The sequence below is a fragment of the Solanum pennellii genome, chromosome 5 (genome assembly GCF_001406875.1).
Source record: "Solanum pennellii chromosome 5, SPENNV200".
In the NCBI taxonomy this organism is placed as follows: domain Eukaryota; kingdom Viridiplantae; phylum Streptophyta; class Magnoliopsida; order Solanales; family Solanaceae; genus Solanum; species Solanum pennellii.
In genome coordinates, this window is record NC_028641.1 from 37,246,585 (window position 1) to 37,259,456 (window position 12,872).

The 12,872-nt window shown below is 34.5% G+C and overlaps 2 protein-coding genes across 2 annotated transcripts; both read left to right on the forward strand.

The window, feature by feature from the left end:
• Nucleotides 1–255: 255 nt before the first annotated feature.
• Nucleotides 256–3,937, forward strand: LOC107020652 (GTP-binding nuclear protein Ran1). The gene is made up of 8 exons (XM_015221104.2): nt 256–411; nt 1,482–1,551; nt 1,894–1,950; nt 2,087–2,204; nt 2,628–2,717; nt 2,803–2,982; nt 3,076–3,153; nt 3,524–3,937. The coding sequence occupies exons 1-8, from the start codon at nt 409–411 to the stop codon at nt 3,591–3,593; spliced, it is 666 nt and encodes a 221-aa protein (XP_015076590.1). The 5' UTR covers nt 256–408; the 3' UTR covers nt 3,594–3,937.
• A 5,869-nt stretch (nt 3,938–9,806) lies between these two features.
• On the forward strand, nt 9,807–11,196 carry LOC107018757 (myb-like protein A). The gene has a single exon (XM_015219322.2). It carries the CDS (start codon nt 10,017–10,019, stop codon nt 10,932–10,934), a length of 918 nt encoding a protein of 305 aa, XP_015074808.1. The 5' UTR covers nt 9,807–10,016; the 3' UTR covers nt 10,935–11,196.
• Nucleotides 11,197–12,872: the final 1,676 nt, after the last annotated feature.

The window sequence follows — 12,872 nt, forward strand, 5'->3', positions numbered from 1 at the left end:
AAACAAATATAAAGATCCACCAAGTTATTTAGCTTATATTTTTATATAGTCAAAATGATGTAATATGTTCAAATAATTAAATATTTTTGCAATGCACATGAATATATCCAAGGTAGCTTAAAACTTATAAAAGCTAGACAAACATAAATTTTTTTTTAAAAGTACGTTGTTTATTTTCCGACACAAAAAAATAAAAAAAATAATATAAAGTAGTAGACAATTTTGAAATTCAAAAATTTGGTATCTTTCTAGAATATAAAAAAGACCCCAAGGCGTCAAGTTTAAGCAAATTTCCCCAATTTATTAACCCTACGCATTTCTCTTTTTCTTCTCTCTCAAAATAAAAAAAACCCTACCGCTCCCTCTTACGAAGCTTAGCTGCGAGTTTTTCTTCTCATCTTTTCGATAATGGTGAGTAAAGTTTCAATTTTTGTACTCTGTATGGTGCTTAAGTTTCATGTTTTTTTTTTATGTAGAATTGGAATTGAGGTGTTATACGATTTGTTTTTTTTTTGTGTGTATTTGAGCTTTGATTTGGACGAATTTGTGCTTTTCGGCTTTTAGTTGTATGTTGTTCTCTTTAATTTGGACAAAGTATTTATCTTAATTGAATGAGGTATCTTAGATACAGGAGAATTTATGTAGAGGGTGAGATTAAGTGTTTATAGAATTTTTGTTTCTTTTTTTGGTCAAGTTGTTCCTTTCTTCGTTTAGGAGTTGGATTTAGCTTTGCTTGGATGAGTTTTGTATAATCGCAAAGTGTATATGAGTATTGAAATGATAACTGATCTTAACTTGGATGAGATTTATGGTCGACCTGGAATAGTTTGAGATTGAGGTGTGTATACACTTCAGATGCGTATCTGGGGGTAGGATTTGGCAAAACCTGAATTTTTAAGATTTGTATATATATGGATCCGTACATAAATACATATCAGCTAAAAAAATCAATATTATTAAAATGGAGCTATAAAGGTAGTCTTATTTTGAGATATAGCCTTTGGAAAACTTAGATGGTATGTTGTAGAATTCAATCATTCATTCTCCAAGATGGGAGTGAAGAAACATAAATTAATTGTTAAAAAATCAGCATGCTAATAATTTATTTAGAAATTATTCCTTTTTTTCTATGAGAAAGAACACATTTATAAATAGTAGATGTTGACCAAGACGAAAAGCTTGTAAGGATTGGAAGTATGCCATCTTCCATGTCTTACATATGCTTTATCTTTTATTTTGAGAAATCAAAATCCCCACCCCCATCCCCCATGTCATGTCGACGGGAACAAATCTCAGCTTAGGTTTGAGATTGAGGTGCTTGTACGCTTTGTTGAGTTTTTGTCTCCTTTTTTTTCCTCTAGGAAGTTGGTTTTAACTTTGATTGAAGATGTCTATGAGTTGTAATTGGTATGTGATCAGTGTTGTATTTTAACTGTTTTGGCTGATTTCTTGTGCTGGTGTTCGTGAATTTATTATTACAGGCTTTACCAAACCAGCAAACTGTAGACTATCCAAGCTTCAAGCTTGTTATTGTGGGAGATGGAGGAACTGGTATGTTTCTATGTTTAACTGAGATTCGTTTCTAGTATCATTTATTTCAAAGAGAATATCAGTATTAACATTTGATGTCGAGCAGGTATTTTTGTTTTGATGTCTTCATTCATTTGATAAACATTATAAATGAGAAATTTTGATTTGTAATGGTTTTATATGAGAGTTATTTCAAATAGTTAAGTAATCATTATGAGTTTACACTGCAAATTTAGGGGATAACTGTTATATGTTGTATCCATTCCGATCTTTGTAAAATGAAGTGAATGTTTCATTGAGATCGGTGGCTTGCTTCCTTTTGTTAGAGTATCCTAATGGTTCCTGTTGTAAATGGATTTCCAGGCAAGACAACATTTGTCAAAAGGCATCTCACTGGTGAATTCGAGAAAAAATACGAACGTAAGTTTTTGATTTCCTATACTGACAGAAAGTGTTTCGATAATTTGGGTTGTTATCCTATTCAATAGTCTTGCTCTGTTTCTTATTTATTGGATTCTCACGAGCCGATTATTTATTAAATTTCATTTTCATACAGCCACTATTGGTGTGGAGGTTCATCCACTAGACTTCTTCACAAATTGTGGGAAGATTCGGTTTTATTGCTGGGATACAGCTGGACAAGAGAAGTTTGGAGGTCTCAGAGATGGTTACTAGTGAGTGGTTCTAGGCTGTTTAAAACCTTTAGTTTCTGCAAGTCTCTGCTGCTCGATGGATGTTATTTCTGATGAAAAGCTTTTACTATCATATCCTAATAGTTACTGTGTAAAGTTCAAACTTCAAAGTTTCCAGAAAAAAGAGATATCAGAAATTAGGGGATTTGTTCTGACTGTGTAGAATAGTTGATGACATGTGTTTTTATTCAGAAAATGCCACTATTTGTATTTCTAGAATATGGTCTTGTATAACACTGCTCACACTTGCATCTCTTTTTAGCTGAGATATTACATTTGAATATATACCTTGCTATTCCGTTTTATGTCAATCACATGGATGACTGCCCTGCCATTAGTTGTCTTGGTTGAAGCTTTTGGTGACTGTATTTTGGCTTCTCATATTTCTCTACGTCAATCGTGCAGCATTCATGGGCAATGTGCAATTATCATGTTTGATGTTACAGCCCGTCTGACCTACAAGAATGTTCCTACATGGCATAGAGATCTTTGCAGGTGAGGATAGACTGCCAGCATTATACTCAACTTAATTGATGATATGCAATTGAATCTGAAATGGCTTTTCCATCACTTTTTGCAGGGTTTGTGAAAACATCCCCATTGTTCTCTGTGGAAACAAAGTTGATGTCAAGAACAGGCAGGTTAAGGCTAAGCAAGTTACCTTCCACAGGAAGAAAAATTTGCAATACTATGAGATCTCAGCAAAGAGTAACTACAACTTTGAGAAGCCTTTTCTGTACCTTGCCAGAAAGCTTGCTGGGTAATGCTTATAAACATAAATATATTTCTTGTTTGCTCAAGCCATATATACTGTTGATGTATTGGACCTAATTTCTTGTCCCATTTGTTGTAGGGATGGTAATCTTCACTTTGTGGAGTCACCTGCACTTGCTCCCCCAGAAGTACACATCGACTTAGCTGCACAGGCACTGTAAGATATCTGTGTACTTTTGGTGCTTCATTGTTTTGTGCTTCTGCTAATATCGATGTTTTATATGCGAATTCTATAACTGTCATCAAGTCTGAAAAATATCAGATATTTACTGCTTAATACGTATAATCAAGTTAGACAATGCCCATTGCATCTTAATATGTTTTATCAGAGTTAGAACTGACGATTTTGATCATGAACAACCCTTGTATCTTACAGAATAGGAATAAGTATTAGGTTCCTGTAGGTTTAGATCATGCAAGTTTAGTCTCTTGCTTGCTGTTTCTGTGATGTAGTAGGTTCCTTGTGCTTGAAATTTTGTTTTCTCATTGTACTATTTCTAATTTTTAACCATACTATGTTTGTTCAGGCATGAAGAAGAGCTTCAACAAGCCGCCAATCAGCCACTTCCAGATGACGATGACGAAGCATTTGAATAGAAGGCATAGCTCAGAGCGGATCAGTTTCACTGTTGCACCTTTCAATTTCCTTGTCCTTAAACTTTCTATATTCGGACTTCTGTTTTTGTGGTTTGAGGATTTATTTGCTGCTTCCTTGTATTTTGATTGGTTATTAGATATTTATCTGGGGCCGTGAGGCTGTATTGTATTAGATATCATTAGTTAGTGTTCTATTCCGGTCCTGGCGTAAGTGCGTAAATTTCGAGGCTCTGTTTGAGCTTGTTATAATATTTACTAGGTAATATATTCGACAATTTTCTCTGAAAATGTTTAAATGTTAAACTGATAGTGAGTAGTGATGGTAGCTAGTTTGTTAGGTTTTTCAGAAAGTCTTATCCTTTGGATTCAAAATATGATGAGCAGTAGGCATTATGGTTTGGTGTTCATACTGATGTGGTTGTGTTATCCCAATACATATAAATGTTTTAATAAAGGTTTGGTGTTAATAGTGATGTGGTTGTGTTATCCCAATACATATGAATGTTTTAATAACTTTTCGTTTGTATGACATGATATTTTACCATTTATTACCTTTCAGGATTTAGTCGTGGTTTTTCAAACTTCATTGCTCAATTCGTTCGTGTGTTGAAAGACAATTAGATTACTCTGAATGCCTTTTTTTTTTTTTACTTTCTTGTCTTGGTGATAGTGAACATTTCACTTGAAGGCTAGAAGTAATTGAGTATTTGATAAATGATGAAAAAATAAATTGAAATAAAATTGAAGTCTTATTAAAACTTTCTATTGCAATTTTACAACAACATTACTTTATTAATTATTATTATTAATGTATAGAAGTGGCTACAAGAAAGCATGTGTTGGTTGACAAGCTTACTTGCCCACATAGAGGTTGTTTAGGTATTTCTATATTAATAGCTTTAGGTTTGTGTTAAAATCAAAAAATGGATGTTACGACACTTGTCTAATTAATTATAAAAATAAAAGAAATGCAGAAAAACAAAATAAGAACAAGATAAAGCGAAAGACTATTCTTTCTATTAGAACTCCCAAAATCTGATTTTCATATGTACAAGCAACTAAATGCGTATAGTACAGAATTGTACTAATTACAAGTCTCACCCTTTGTTTCTCAAATAAAACAAAATATAAAGAAAATAAGAAAGAGGATCAGCCGGGATGCCAAACAATTACCTCTTAAGTCCAACAACATGCCTAGGAAAGTAAGAGAAGAAAAGCAATCATGCTATACCGGGCTCGAAATCTACACAACTGTAGAAGTAAGTACTAATAACAGGGTACCCAACAAGCAACATAATTAAAGTCATCTAGCTAGAAATTGAATACTCTTTTCATCCCAATCGAACCTCCTTAAACTATTATTTGCACAAAAATCAGCTCGATCTAGCAGTTCTATAATACACAGATCACAAGGCTCAATATACAAAGTTATTCAATAGTCACAATCTAACAACCAATACGAATCAATTAAGTCAATCTTAATGTCAAGTAGATCAATCATACGTAACAAGTGCATCAATCTCAATGTCATGTGGATTAATCACACATAACAAGTGCATCAATTTCAATTCACAAGTATATCACACATAAACATCAAAATGTACCAGATCACAACAATCAATTTCTTAAAGAGTTCTTAGTCAAAATAATGAACTTATGCATGAGTTCATGTAAAATTAATGGAAAAATATGTAATTGAGTCAAAATAATCGTACAAGAACAAAATCAAACAATTGAATCAACACAATTAGAAAAAGAATTGAATGAAAACATATCAATTTGATGAAATTGAACTTGGAGAATTGAAAAATCTTTAGGGCTCAATGAATAGAATCCATTGATAAGACCCTACATACCTTGGCGATCAAATCCCAAACAATGAGTGGAATTTGAGACTTTAAGCTTGAAACCTAGTCTTCTTCTTAGACTTGAGAGAGAATTGAGAAAGACGATTGTGGTTGAGATTTGAAGATTTTAGTGAATGACAGACCTAGGGTAATTTTAGGGGCAGAAAGATAGTTATAATACTTAGAATTTGGGTCAAAACGACATAATATAGGTATTAAATGCATAGTAAATACCTAAATACCCTTAAGAAATAACCGTCGAACAATATTGGTACTAAATGCATCAGAATGCCATTCTCTTTCACACTCAATTGGTGATAACCCGATCGAAGTTCAATCTTAGAGAAGTAACTCGCTCTTTAGAGTTGATCAAACAAGTCGCTTGTTCTTAATTGTAACCTTATTCAATTGTCGATAGTCAATGCAAATTCAAAGAGAACCATCCTTTTTTTTTTTGAATAAACAACAATGGAGCACCTCATGATGAGATACTCCAACTAATAAAATCCTTATCTAACAAGTCCTTCAATTGATCCTTTAATTCCTTAAGTTCTGCCGGGGTCATAAGATAAGGAGGAATGTAAATAGGTTGCATGGCTAGGAGAAAGTCAATATCAAAGTTTTTCCTTTTGAGAGGAATATCGGGAAACACTTCAAAAAACCCATTTACAATCAAAACTCACTCAAAAATAGGGTTTTGAAATCTATATCCCTAACCCAAACAAGATGATAAATGCACTTATTAGAAGTCATCCTCATAGCCTTTAGGCAAGATATAAACTAACCTTAAGAACATAATTTCCCCTTTTCCATGTCATGATAGGTTCATTCGGAACCTTTAATGTGACCAATCAGGTTCTACAATCTATGGAAGTATAACATGTATGAAGTCAATCCATTCCAAGGATAACATCGAAATGTAACAAATCAAGATCCTTTCGATCAGGCGGAAGTAAGAAGATTGCAGCTCTACACAATTACGATATTTCTTTACTAAACAGCTTCCCCGGATCATGCTACAATTAGAGTTGTGGAGATAGAGAATGCTCATTCTCCTTTAATAGCAAAGACCTTTTCACGAGATCAACGTGAATGACTTTATGAAAAGAAGGAAACATATCAATTTTCTGTACTCTCTTATAATAGAATCACCAAATGGGAGTAAAGACATAAAAAGAGATAAGAAAGGAAATGGAGTACTAATTCATATCTATGCCTACATTGTTTCATAATGTAGAATCTAACGCTTCTCCTCCTCACGTTTGTGGCTAGTGATTGAGTGTTTGATTGTGTTTGTGAGTTCTCATGTTCCGAGGACCATGTCACCTTTACTTTGCTTTATTATGTTCTAGTTTTTAGACGTTGTACGTGGTTTGGGGGTTACAACCCGACCACTCTTTGATGTATTAGATTGGCTTGTCAAGATACGAGTATACTTCTGCTTTTATGTGGAACTCTTTCATAATGTTCAATTTTCTACTTTTCTCTATTATATTGTATTGTAAGTACCTCAAGTGGCTTGTGTAGGGGCTCTCGAGGTCTTATATGCCATGTCATGTCTAGAGTCTGCTTTAGGTCGTGACATTAGATTTTCCTACGACTATGCCAGACCAAAATAAGGGGTTGTAATATAAAAAAACCCAACAAATATTACTCTAGTTCACGCCTTAAGAATGTCATCTCTATGTATAGAATTATACGCTCTAATAATAATTTCATTTGTTATTGGCAACAACACCAATGACTTTAATATTGTATTACATCTCTTCATGCGTCTTATTCATTCCAAAGAGGGTATAATAATACTTGTCAAGGGCATGATATAACTGAAAGTCTGAATGTGGGAGATACTAAAACTAACATAAACTATATGAGCTACTATATGGAGCTCACTGTACTTATCCACACCAAAAAGAGGGTGCCAATACTTTGCCAAAGTAAGGACCTGATCTAAGCTTATGTGGGTCCATTAAGCTGATGTCTATAATGAACAATCCTACGGAGACACACAATTCTTGGATTTAGGAAGCTACTAAAGTATCATGGACGCTGATCAAAATCCTTTACCCCTAAAGCCACGCAGTGCCAAGTATAACTCCCATTGAAACATGCATATAAACTGTAAATAATAATAATAAAAAAATACTGAATCATATTGATGATTGATAAATATTAGTAGCATCTAAATCATGATAACTTAAAATAATTTAGAAAGATACTTTATTTGAAATCATGATGGTGTGATAATTTGAGATATGCATATGAAATAACATAATTCTAAATCTGAAAAACACTTGTATGCTATGGATGCATAAAAATACCATTGAAAACATGAAATTATAATGACTTAAGTCATCTACAGCCACTTAAAGTTGTTCCCATATTTCATTTGAACACCTCAACTAGGGCTTGTACCTATTGAACACTTTATTTATTGAAAAATCATTTTTATTAGACACAAAATGCTGACATGGCAAAAAAAGTATGTTCCCCTCGCCTTGAACGCGTAAAGCAGTTAAAAATCGTATTTTTTTTGTTTTCCAACTTATATACTTGATAAGTTTTCTTTTTAAAAAAATAAAAAAATGGAAAAGCCATGCCTTCATCTTCTTCACTTCTTCACTGCAAGTCTGAAACTTTCTTTCTCTAATCTTTTTATTTTTCTTTTGCTTTTGCATTCATTTTTAATTGATTTTTTCAGCAAAAGCTTTGAAATGACGGAAGAAAAGCATTAATTAAAGAAGAAAAATCAAATTGCGTCAAAAATAGTTCTGGCGAAACTCTATTTTTCCAGCGAGACTAATACGAATCTGAAATTATTTTCTTTCAAATTGTTAAAAAATTCATACCCTAAAAAAACTCACAGTATAGAAGGAAAAAAATCATATGAGAATCTAAATTGATGGTTGAATACAAAAATGAGATTGAGAGAAACAACTACTACAATATTTGTGGATATCGAAATAAATGAAAAGAACAGGTGTATGAGTGAAAAACATCCGTTGAGAGAATCAAAGATGAAATTAAGATAATTATTGTTGATTTTAATTGCGGCAACTCTGTCGTGTTTCGGTAAAGAAAGCGGAAGATGGACGCTGTGGGTGGGTGGGTTGGTGGGGGTGTTCTGGCCAAGTAGAAATAGGAAAGAAGATTTATTTTCTTTTTAATTTATTTTTACTTATTTTTATGAATGAAATGCCACATGTCTTTTTTTTATTTGTTACTATGTCACATCATTAGCAAGTGTATGACACACTTTTTCTATTTTAGTTGATTGTCACAAAATGTTCAATAAATATATTTTTTAACTAATGAAGGTGTTCAATTGAAACAAGCCAAAGATAGAGTGTCTAAGTGAATCATGTGGACAACTTTAAGAGGCTATGTATGACTTTAATCAATTATAATAAAAATCATGTAGCTGACAACCAATCATGAAGAAGAACTAACATTCATCAAGAACCCATGAATATCCTAGAAATCCTAGGTTTGGAAATTAAGTTTGAGTAGAAATCTTGACTTGATTCTTGGAACGGGAACTTGAAGGTTGAAACCTCGTTCTTGCCTTGAGAGAGTAGACATTGATTTAGGTAGAGTTAAGTGAGAATGAGAGGTTAGGGTCACAATGAACCCCATAATTCCACTTAGAATAGTCCTAAACGATGTAGCATATGAATTAAAAGAATAAAAAAAGATCAAATGATCATCATTAAAAAGTGTCGGAAGTCATCGACGGATCATAGAATAATCTATGGATTGTGAAAGGATCCACAAAAAAAGAAAACATTTTCTGATTTATGAAGTCCCTTTGTACAAAACGGATTTACAACTCATGAAAGGTTATACCAATCATACTGGTCATCCGTAAAAGTTAGGGAAAATTTGAGATTATTAGGTTTCAAGAATTTGGTTTATCCTTTATACGACCCATGAAACCTTTTACAACCTATGAGACCCATTCATCCTGTTAAAGCCCCAAATTCAACTTTCTAAAGTTTGATCTATGATCAAGTCTACGAATGGTAAAAAGGATTACGATTCGTAACCAGGCTCGAAAATCTCAGACAAAATTCTTCAATGTTCTGAAGTTGGTTTACGGTGACCATCTATGGTTCGTAAATTCTTTTATGGATTGTAGATAAATCTCGTAAACCACATACTTTATAGACTTTAGTTGGCATCAAAACGAGGCAATAACTCATGCTTAAGAGCTAAAAATACTTCATCATAAAGTCTCGTCGATCAAAACTATGTCATCCGCGAATATCATATATCATAAATGCAACTCTACCATAATTGAGAAGTCCTCCGACTCTCTCCTATTATCCTTATCCAAGTCTTGACTTAATTAATTCGTTCATGCTCGCCCTAAAGTATGTCCATTGTACACCTATAACCTCCAAAGATATTCGAATCTTAATATAGGCCGGGGGTACACCTTTTTTTTGGAGAAAGAAGGACAATCAAAATCTTAATCGGACTCCTGCAACATAAACATAGAAACTGCAACCGCGTCCTTTATCACTTGCCTTATCTCACGCTCCTTCACACTCCTCTTTACTCTCTAATTGCTTCCATGGCCGAGCTACAGCCGCCCGATGCCTCCATCTCTGCCACTCCCGTCCCTTCTACTGCCCTTACAGCCACCACGTCCAATCCGACATCTATAGCTCCACCACCTCCCCCATCCGATAACCCTCTAACCAACAACGTTAATAACAATAATTTAGGCCCCAGTTTGGCTCCGAAACGACAGCGCCGACCAAGTGTTCGTTTAGGCGAGATCGGCGATTCACCTTCGGACACTCACTTCCGGCGAGGCCACAAAACCTGGCGTTTCCACAAGGACCCAACTCTGGCAGCTAAAACATCAAAGACCCGCCCTCTAACTAATCTTGTTAACGGTGGTGGGGATAATAATTATGACGAAAACAACATCGAGGAGAACAATTATAACCTTGATTTGGGAAATCGCAAGTCTAAATCGAGGAAACCCACGAAGAGGGTGAGGACAAATTGGCATTCCTCGGCAGCTAAGTTTGAGACGCCTAATGGCGGAGGAATTCACGAAGAGAACTTTTTCAGAGAAGATAACAATGATAACGAAGAATTTCGGGAATTCGAGCTTGAGGGTTCAGAAAGCCCAGTGAAAGAGCACAGTCCAATTAACTCAATGGAACATATGGGGCTTCAGTATTGGGATCGGAGAGGAATTAGGACTAGAGTGTCGGAGAGCAGAGACCATCACGATGACATCAACAACGGAGGAGTTCATAACGAAACGAATTCTGGGGATAAGAGCATTGGAGTAAGGGATTGGTTGGTTGATTTGGGTCTGGGGAGATATGCTCCTGTTTTCGAGATACACGAGGTTGATGATGAGGTTTTGCCCATGTTGACTCTGGAGGATCTCAAGGATATGGGGATTAATGCTGTTGGTTCCAGACGAAAAATGTTCAATGCCATACTGAAGCTGCGAAAAGGGTTTTCGTGAGTTTAGCCTTAATTATATTAATGTATGTTTAGCTTTTATTTACTGCTTACTTTCCTTTTTCGTTACTTTTCGCCGCTTACATGGATAATTAAAGTGGTATTAGTTTTGCAGCTAGATTTATTTTTTCTCCTCCCTCTGCTTTTAGTATGTTAGTTATTGTGAAATGTAATAGTTGATATACCAATGAGAATGACATGACAAGCACTTTTAATTGATTAAACTAAGTTCTAGTGTGTCTTAAATGAAGTATATAAGTTTGAAAGAAGTCGGTCTGTTCTTGGATTCGATGTGTATTTAATTAAAAGAAATAAAGGAAACTACCTTTCGGATCTAGAGTATTTATTTGTGTGCGAAATGGTTAGACTATTTATACGTCTCTAGTACTTTAACCGCTAGATGCCATCTCTAACCTTTGTTTTACCTGTGTTTAGTTCCACTTCCTGCAATTAGATCCTTTTATTCATTATCAAAATGGGATCTTTCTCTTGTATTAACTTGCATAGAGCTTAAAAATCTTTCATGAGTGTAGTTGGAAATTTTGAATTACTTAGTAAACAACGAAGAGTAAATTATTTAACTAAAAGCAAAATGGTGAATCATCTGATGAAACAAAGAATGACCTACTACAGAAGTACATGAAATAAGAGCACATATCTTAGAGACTTGGACTTGAGTTAAGTCATTCATCAAAGCATGGTTCAGATAGTATCTGCTTTATTAGCTTCCAACTGTACTGTAAAGTGTTTCCTTGTAGAAATCTTACATCTTCTAGGGTGACGGTCTTATCGATAATAACTTTTGCAGCTTTAGCCTTCTTCTCTGGAGACTCTAATTTGTCTCCTCTGTAGTAGAGTAGATATAACTTGTAAAGAAAAGGCTTCTTCATGCTTAATGATGGTTGTGTTGTAGAATAATTTGTGTACCCTTTTATGGTCATTGTTCCTCGTCTCATTTAGTTCATAGATTGAAAAGCTTTATCATTTTTCTTGTAATGATATTGTCTTTTGGTCATAATTGCTTCCAGCATTCTCTTTTGCTGGCTTACTAATGACAATTACAAATTACCGATAACAAATAAAGGCTTTATCTCCTGTATTCTGACACAACTCTCATTCAGCTGAAAAACACACTGGTAGTTAGCTTTGAAAGAGAGAAATCCAGTTTGTAGAATATTTATGATATTTGTGACAGACGTCTTTGAACACATGCTTCTTAAGGGAGGCACTAACTTCGTATCTAAATTTCCCAGCTTTGTGACGGATTGTTCAAAAAGGTTTTAGGTGAGATAATGTTAATCTTCCCATCTCCCTTAAACTAACCATTCTTGACTGCACTCACCTACATGGCTAAAATTCTCTCTTGACCTCAATTTTTTTTTCCATTTTTGCTTGCAAGTGGTTGCACCAGTCAGTCACTGCTTTTGTTTTCTAGTCTCTTTGTTCTGCTTTCATTTGTTTATTTTTCAGGTGATCAAGGTGTGATGTTTCCTAGCCTAGATATATTTTTCGCTAATTACAATTTTTTGGTTCATAGTGTTGTTTCATGTGTTCTGCTTTCATTTTTGCTTGCAAGTGGTTGCACCACTCAGTCACTGCTTGTTTTCAAGTTTCTTCGTACTGCTATAAATTAAAATGTGATGTTTCCTAGCCTAGATATATTTTTTTGCTAATTACAATTTTTTGGTTCATATTCTGTTGTTTCATGTGTTCTGCTCTCATTTTTTGCTTGCAAGTGGTTGCACCAGTTAGACACTGCTTTTATTTTCCAGTCTCTTCGTTCTGCTTTCATTTCTTTATTTTCAGGCGATCAAAGTGTGATGTTTCTTTGCTAATTACAATTTATTGGTTCATATTGTGCTGTTTCATGTGTCCCCTTCCCCCCCAACCTTGTGCCCCTCCCATCTTCTTTTGGAATGGTGAGCATTTGTTTGGGGGGGGG